Source organism: Haliaeetus albicilla, chromosome 10, assembly GCF_947461875.1.
Source record: "Haliaeetus albicilla chromosome 10, bHalAlb1.1, whole genome shotgun sequence".
Taxonomy (NCBI): Eukaryota; Metazoa; Chordata; class Aves; order Accipitriformes; family Accipitridae; genus Haliaeetus; species Haliaeetus albicilla.
In genome coordinates this window covers 29,586,692-29,595,037 of record NC_091492.1, presented here as the reverse complement: position 1 = coordinate 29,595,037, position 8,346 = coordinate 29,586,692, and the positions used below count along the sequence as shown (strand labels likewise).

The 8,346-nt window shown below is 48.7% G+C and overlaps 1 protein-coding gene across 2 annotated transcripts; it reads left to right on the top strand.

Annotated features, from left to right (window-relative positions):
* The first annotated feature begins 2,960 nt into the window (after nt 1–2,960).
* On the top strand, nt 2,961–7,725 carry FICD (FIC domain protein adenylyltransferase). 2 transcript variants are annotated; one of them, XM_069794603.1, is made up of 3 exons: nt 2,961–3,039; nt 3,761–4,102; nt 5,053–7,725. In XM_069794603.1, exons 1-3 carry the CDS (start codon nt 2,961–2,963, stop codon nt 6,126–6,128), a joined length of 1,497 nt encoding a protein of 498 aa, XP_069650704.1. In that variant the 3' UTR covers nt 6,129–7,725. The 2 variants fall into 2 exon arrangements, with proteins under 2 accessions (XP_069650704.1, XP_069650703.1); XM_069794602.1 differs by lacking the exon at nt 2,961–3,039 and adding an exon at nt 3,400–3,622.
* The last annotated feature ends 621 nt before the right edge of the window (nt 7,726–8,346 follow it).

Here is an 8,346-nt window from a genome sequence, read left to right as displayed (position 1 = left end):
ATATTTTTCATAATCACTGCCTCTAAAGGCAGAAGGTATAAAGGTCCAGGAGAGAGACTGCAGCACGCTGGGAGGTTTCTACAGTGCAGCGAAATGAGTCAGTGCCATCTACCGGCTGCAGGGACCCGTCCACTTGCACACTCACCGGATTCAGACTCAAATATTAAGAAGAATCAACTTCTTACACGTCTTCTCCTGTGACACAACCATAATGCTTCCAGCGTCCCCCTGCAATGCTGTAACGAATGACACCGTTTCAAACGCAAATTCTCCCAAGAGGTTAAGGGTCCAGATCAGAGCCCTTTGGCACAACCGTGGCTCCAGACATGTCCATGTCCAACCATACCGAGAGCTGCTAGGGAGGCCCAGCGGGCCAATCCAGGGCTACAGCTCCAGAGTTTCACAGCCCTACTCTTTCCTATCATCTACACTGGGATCTCCCTTCGCTATCCCTGACAAAATCATAAATAATTGTGACATATGATGTACTGGCAATGGCAACCCTTGAGCTGGCCCAGATCCACACTGAGGAAGAGCTTTGGAAATGCCAAGTATCAGCAGTACTGCTGGCATCCCCGAGGGACAGCGTGGCATGGTCAGTTTCTAGCACAGCAGTCACAAAGAAGTACCACTCCAAGGCTACTGAGAGCGATCAAAGCCAGGATGAGATGCCAGGCATTCCTGGCTATCAGTGTTGCTCTCCTCTGTTGGATCAGATTTAATTGGTGAACAGATTCTAAATGAGCTTCTCACCATTTTTAAAAGGAAAATATATCATCATTCTATAATTATTCCGTAATTAGCCTTGGGTGCCACATCACTGGCACTGAGGAAAATACACATTTCTGTTGAAGCTTCCTCTTGAAGGGCAGACAGATTTGCTCATCCTTCAAATCCTAATTATCCCCCAAACTTCTCTTTCAGCATTAATGGGCTCTGGCAGGTTCCAAATGGCTGGAGGACATGTAATTTTGTGCTGCAGGAATCGCCTTGGGCTCCGTTTGCTGCTGAGTGCTCTCAGAGCTGAGGTGCCGTCAGTCTCTTTTTAGGGACGCTGGTTGAACTGAGTTCATCAAGCTGCTTATGTCAATGCCAGTAAAATCAATAAGCATCTGAGAGAGCCCCAACACTGAGAGAGTGGTTACTGCCTTTCCCAATGAAAATGAGCAAGAAAAGGAAGACTGTCTCTGGAAACCCCCATGTAATGCAACATCAATTGCAGAGGAAGCAGAACAGTGTAGGAGCAGCACAAAGCTAACCTGGATCAGGATGCTGTGCACCAACAGCATCCATACTATGGGACAGCAAGCCCCTTACTATGCTCTTACTTAAGCGCTGGCAGCGTGTTCCTTGATCATTCGGACACAAAGGTGGCTTGTCCTCATTGTTGGAAGTCCACCATGCAAAGAGACCACTGAACCAGCAGCTCCTCTGAAAAGGTGTGGTTTCAAGTCACTGTTCATGAAAGGGACCCTTGGTGTATTCCCAACAGGCATGAAGGAAACGTTGCAAGGCTGTGAGGAACAGTATCCAAGGAGGAGAGAATACTGCAGGCTCAAAACTTTAGGAGGGATTTCAGAGCTGGCTCCTCTCCAAGGCTTTGCAATGGACAGCCTGTGCAGAGGCAGACACATGGGCAGGCATTAGGGCCTATTTTAGGGCAGGCATATTTCGGGCCTGAATTCCTCTTCCTGAATGCAGTACTTGCCTTTCTTGAACTTCACGTTTAAGAACATCTGTTCATTTTACTAAAATAATTTAAATTTGTTCCTTTTGCTTCCTAAGGTCTTGCCAACAAACTCTATCCGGTACCACAAGCAAGTTTTACACATGTTCTTTACACCTTCACCCCAGCCAGTGCTGTAACAGTAAGCAAAAGTGGTAAAACCTCCCCCTGCAACACCCCACAGTGACAGGAGCCATCGCAGCTAAAGAACACATGGTTAAAAGACCATGCTGCACAGAAGCGTGACGTGCGCCATCTGCAGAGAAGCAACCCAGGCCATCGTCTTTAGCATTCCTCTGGGCACATCGTGGGGGAGAGCTCCAAACTCTCACAACCCAAGAGCTGTGTTTACTGCACCTGCTTTTTCACTATTGTCAGCTACAAAGAAGAAAAAGAGCTTAAATTGCCACAATTTATTTCTGACAAACCAGGTTATTTTTCCCTGCCAGTGATGATTTGCTGTGTAAGCATCTGGTAGAAAACTGTCTTACCAGATACTGAAATCTGAGTTACCTGCAATTCCCTAAACCAGTCTCTTTTCCCTTCCTTTTGCTAAAGAGCAGGAATGGGGAGAGATTTGACAAAAGGTGAAGGAAAAGTGCAGAGCACCAAGGTACATTGCTGCCTTAAGGAAAAAAAAAAAAAAAAAAAGAGTATTTTTCCAGAAAGGCCAGGAATCAGTGACAGAAAAGGGGTTTTTTACCATGCCAGTAAACAAGCTGTGAGCACGGAGGACGGTTTGCTGTCCTCCCCACACCACCGCACCCCAACAGAGCCCCGCTGGGGAAAGCTCCTGGCCACCCACCCCCAAGAGAAGGCCACACTAGCCAGGTGCCACCTCCCGGCCCTGCCCCGAGCCTGAGGAGAGCGACGACGGCCGCGGCCCCGACCCCCGGGGTCCTGCCCCGAGCCTGAGGAAAGCGACGGGCAACCCGCTGCCTGCTAGGCCGCGGCCGTCGCATAGCAACTGGGGGCGGGCACCGCCCCCCCCCGTCCTTAACTAGTCGAGTGGGCCCGCCCCCTCCTTTATCTTCCCTTCTCATTGGCTGCTCCTCCTATGATCGGCGTGAACGCTCACCAGTTCTCACCCTCCACGAGCCTCTCCGGCGTCGGGGGTGTGGTGCTACCCGGAAGACGCCACAGGAAGCCGAGGGCAGGAAGGGGGGGAGGAACACAAGAGAGAAGGATCCGCTGCGAGCGCCAATAGGAAAGGAGAAGAAGAGTGGTTCAGCCAATGGCAGGGCGCGGAGGGCGGGGTCCCTGGGGGCGGGGCTATTGTAGCCGGCAGCCGGCGGCTCCAGGAGGCGGCAAAGGTGACGGGGGGGACCCCGGGGGTGCTGGCGGGGTTAGGGGGACCCCGGCCTGAGGGGAGGCTGGGGGCTGCGGGGACCCGGGCCGAGGTGTGCCCGGTGGTGAGGAGGATGCCGGCCTGAGGGGAGACTGGGGCCGGGGGAGGGGGGCAGGAACCGGAGGTCCTGGACAGGGAGGAGCTGGGGGTGAGGGGGGCCAGGCTGGGGAGGGAGACGTGGGGAGGGAGACGTGGGGAGGGAACGGTGCTGGAGGAGGAGCGGCGGCTGAAGGGGAACAGGGAGGGTCTGGGGGCGGATTTCCACACCGGGAGGACGCGCAGGGGCCTGGAGCCTTTGCCTTCAGAGGTCGCAGGGCTGGAGGAGGGCTGGGAGCTGGGGGAGGGAGGAGGTGGGTAGCTGCGCCGTACATGTACGGGACAGAGCTCCTTCAACCCCTGCAGAGCCCGGTGCCCATGCTGCTCATGGGCATCAATGTCTCCTCCTGCTGCCGCTGTCACATTAACATGTAGCGGATCCCATAAGGATTTGCGTTACGCCGAACACTGTGTGCACCCTGCCCTGATGTGCTTAGAGGTGGCAGGGAAAGGTGGGTGCTTGGGATAACTCCTAACAGCTGTGACAGAAACCCAGACGACGTATGCACAAGTCCACACAGGTGCCATGTCTCCAGCACCACGCTTGCCCCATCACATGGAGCTCTGGCTAAAGCTGTTTCTCTTCCCAGGTGGGAGCAGTGGGAAAGGAGATGTTCCTTGTGTCTGCGCTGGAAGCAGGATGAATCTCGTGTCTATGGCGACAGATCCCGAGTTGAAATGGATAACCCTGTGGGTCCGAATCAGGTGGGCGGCCGTGCTTGTGCTCCTTCTGGGCTCGCTCGTGATGCTACTGCTCCCGTTGGCTGCTGTGGAAGACCAGTGCCATGCAGTGCTCAAAGGACTCTCCTTCCTGAAAAGTAAACTGGGTGCGGGCTCCTCAGGGGTCACCAGATACACAGGACAAACAACTGGGCTGAGCGTGACCTCCAATGGGCTGGAGCTGCTGGTGCTGAAAGGCAAAGCCTCCCCAGGTAAGAGTGTCCCCAGGGCAGGTGCAGGGGAACAGCTGATTCTCTGTATAATAACAACCCACATCTTAGAGATCTGTCCCCCCCTACCTGATGATCTCCTGTACCCCATAATGGTAACAAACTCTCACTGCCCAACTGCAAATTAACATCACCCAGAGGTCAGACATGCCATAGCCAGCTTGACTGCATTCCGTTGCCCTGCACCACAGAAGGGCGATGTGCTGGTGTTCTCTCAGTGCTGCTTTGCCTCTCAGAAGTTTTTCCTCATGATTTCAGTACGAGTAAGTTCTGTTAAGGTAACTGGAATACAGAGTATACTTAATACAAAGTAACTTGGGGTACACAGCATTAATCCTGAAATCCTGGCTGTCATAGAACTGCCTTTCTGGCAATGACAGGCTGCAGTCATTGCCTTTATTGGCCAGGACGTTAATTTGGAAGACAGTCAAAGGAATCATTACCATTCCAGCACTGTATCTTTGTTCGTTTTAAAGCTGTTATTGCTGGGAAGGTGTTTGATAGTTCAGTGAAAAAACGGATAGAAGTGCTGTAAGCAGCTGTGGGCTGTGCTGCTAGCAAGAGAACTGGCATTATTGCCAAGAGAATGTATTTAAGACTCTGTGTCCCCCCACACAAAGCAGCCTGGTGGCTGAAGCGAGTTTTGCCGGGATGGCTACACGCCTGTGGTCAGCTTGAGCCATGCTGCTCACAGATTATCCCTCACCACGCTTCCTGCCAGGAACAGCTCTGCTGCCACATACTCAGCCTGTAAACGTGGCATAAGCCTCTGCGCTTGTAGCCCAGCAAAGGCTGGAATACAAGTTCTCTGTTACGGTTCTGACAGACTGACTGGCTTTATTTAATTTTTTTATCAGTGAACAGTGATGGTCTCCAGAGGTCTTCAGTAAAACTCACTACCCTGTTATCTAACTGATATTGTTGCATTTCAGAAGTGAAGTTAGAAGCCAAAGCAGCTCTGAATCAAGCCCTTGAAATGAAGCGCCAAGGAAAGCGGGAGAAGGCGCACAAACTCTTTGTGTATGCCCTCAAAATGGACCCTGATTATGTGGATGCCCTGAATGAATTTGGTATCTTTTCTGAAGAGGAAAAAGACATTCTTCAAGCTGACTATTTGTACTCTAAAGCACTAACCATTTCACCCTGCAACGAGAAGGCTTTGATCAATCGGGACCGGACGCTACCTTTAGTTGAAGAGATAGATCAGAGGTATTTTAGCATTATTGACAGTAAAGTTAAAAAAGTGATGGCAATCCCCAAAGGCAATTCTGCCCTGCGCCGAGTGATGGAAGAGTCCTATTATCACCACATCTACCACACGGTTGCTATTGAAGGAAACACTCTGACGCTGTCAGAAATACGACACATCATTGAGACCAGATATGCTGTTCCTGGAAAAAGCTTAGTGGAGCAGAATGAAGTGATTGGCATGCATGCAGCTTTGAAATATGTCAATACCACGCTGGTATCACGGATAGGCTCTGTAACCATCAGCGACATCTTGGAGATACACCGGAGAGTGCTGGGCTATGCTGACCCAGTGGAGGCAGGACGGTTCAGGACTACTCAGGTGTTTGTAGGACATCATATACCACCACATCCCCAAGACGTTGAGAAACAGATGCAGGAGTTTGTGCAGTGGATTAACTCAGAAGATGCCATGAGCTTGCACCCTGTGGAATTTGCTGCGTTAGCCCACTACAAGTTGGTTTACATCCATCCATTCGTAGATGGCAACGGAAGGACCTCGCGCTTGTTAATGAACCTCATACTAATGCAGGCAGGCTACCCGCCCATCACAATCCGCAAGGAGCAACGGGCCGAGTATTACCATGTCTTAGAAGTAGCCAACGAGGGCGATGTAAGGCCTTTCATACGCTTTATTGCTAAGTGTACTGAGACGACTCTGGACATGTTGCTCATTGCCACCACAGAATACTCCGTGGGCTTACCTGAAGCAGATGGCAGCACTGCTGGATGCAAACAAACTATCCCTGTCAAGACCTGAGGGTTGTGGACATTCAGGAGCCAGTAAACACATGGGAGAACGCCAAGCCACTCAGTATTCCTGCTGGGAAATAACTCAACAGGAGGTGTCACTTTTTAGCATTTCATTTATTTAAAGTGTCTTACATTGGATTAAATTAATATAATTTATTTATATACATAATGCCAAGTTGAAATGTGAACTGTTGATGTTGATTGTGCACTATAACTTGCTTGTGCTACTGGAAGGAGGTAGGGAGAGGTGGCAGAGGGGCTCAACAAGCTGAAGCAGAATTTAGTTTCTCCTTAAAATTAAGCTTTGAGAAGCCACTTCAATCACAACCCTTCACCTAGTCAGTCAACTGCATCGTCTTACCTTGTTAAGGAGCTGCTAGGCAAGACAAAGTCTTAACTGAATTGTTGCTTTTGTGTTACCTCTTCCCTGTTGTTAAAAAAAAAACAAAACACAAAAAAAACCCCACCAACCCCCAAAACACAACCCTTGCAGTAACAGCACTTTCCCAGCTATATTAATCAGACTCTTTCCTGTCAGTCATACAAGTCTGACAGTACTGATCAGGAAGGAGGCTAAACTCCAGTTCAGCAAAGGCATCTCTCCCCTCCCACTTCTGTTTTCAGTAGCACTGTGCATGTTTAGTTTCAGTTGCCTTTCTTAGGGTGAGTTTTGTAGAACAAGTGGGAAGTATTTGGTTTACGATTACAGATGATGTGACTGAACAAGAGAAGAAATGAACTTCTTATTCACTGAACTGCGGGGTGCTTTTGCTGTACTTCAGACAGAAGGACTACCTAGCACTGAGGCTTTGCCTCAGAGCCCAGGAAGCCCTGGGAAACTGCAACTGTCCTTATACATTTCAGTTCAGGGTTTGAAAAGAGCTTGCTTCTGCAAAGCTGTAGGCAGAAAAGGTTCTTATACATAACTATGAGACAATTATCAATTTATTATTTATCAATTGTGCCATTTTGGTAAGAATATGTTACCAAAAACTTCAGTTTCTTCAATCTACACAAGAGAACTTTTCACAATTAATTACTAGGTCATGTTATTACTGTGATAAATGCATCAAGAATCCCATGAAGCCTCTTTGTGCTGCAGTGGCAGTTAAGTGTAGTACCTGAAAGCTGCTGTGCAATTCAAAGCAGCATACTTATCTTTGTTTTTAAGGTAAAAGCACCTGCAGCCTAACATAGAAGAATAGCTCCCTACACCCCTGCTTGGCAGTTGTGCAACAGCATAATTGATCCCAACAAACATCTCTAAGGTCAGAAAACTTCCATTCCAGTTTAGCGTGCTGTGAAGTTTAAACCCTTTGCAAAACAGCATAAGCTATTAGACTGTCCCAGGCCAGTGTTAAGTTTCTTCCCTTCTAACTCTCTCTTACTTGCAAGGTAGCTAGGACATATTTTATACAAGCAGACAATAGGACAAGACCAGGAGTTCTCTATATGCTACAGCACCACTCCATGCTTATGTACCAATTACTGCTGACAGGGAAAGCAAACAATAAATGAGGAAGGTTGTTCTGTCCTTACAAAGTGTGCTTATTTTTGTAGTGCAAGGTGAATATAAATAAAATCTGCACTTTAGAGCTCGGGGGGGGGAAATGTTATTTTAGTAACAGATTAATAAACTATTTTAATATTAAAAGTCTTTGTTTGGAATAGGCTGTTCTCAAAACATTCTTCTGCTGCAGTGAACTAAAAAGGGGTCATAGCTCAGTTTGTGGAGTAGCAAGTTACACAGTGCACATCCTGGCTCCTTCAGCTGCCTGCAACTGTACTGCAGCATGAGGTGCTACAGAAGGTTCCAAAGCAGCAAGTCCAACCCAGCAGCCAAAGGAAACTTATGTGCCAGCCTTAGCATTCCCACCTCACGAATCAAAGCTTCTTATTGAAGTGTTATTAGAATGTTTCTAAGCTGATTTTGAGATACAATCCCACTGTATCATCAGGATAATACTGGATGGCTAGCCAAAGAGGCTGCACACCATACAGTGACAAAGCACCAACAGAACTTGCTCCCTTGCTGTATCACCACAGCTGCCAATGTTACATGCTTCAATCATTTCAAAGTAAAGCCAAGTCAAGTTAGCACAGAATGTAAGCACTGAAAATAGTGTTTATTTGCAGCAGTACTTGTGTTGTACAAGTGAACTTGGTACTGGGGTCTCCCCTCACATTCAGCCCCTGCATGTGTTGACTTCTAGAGTTAGCGTCAG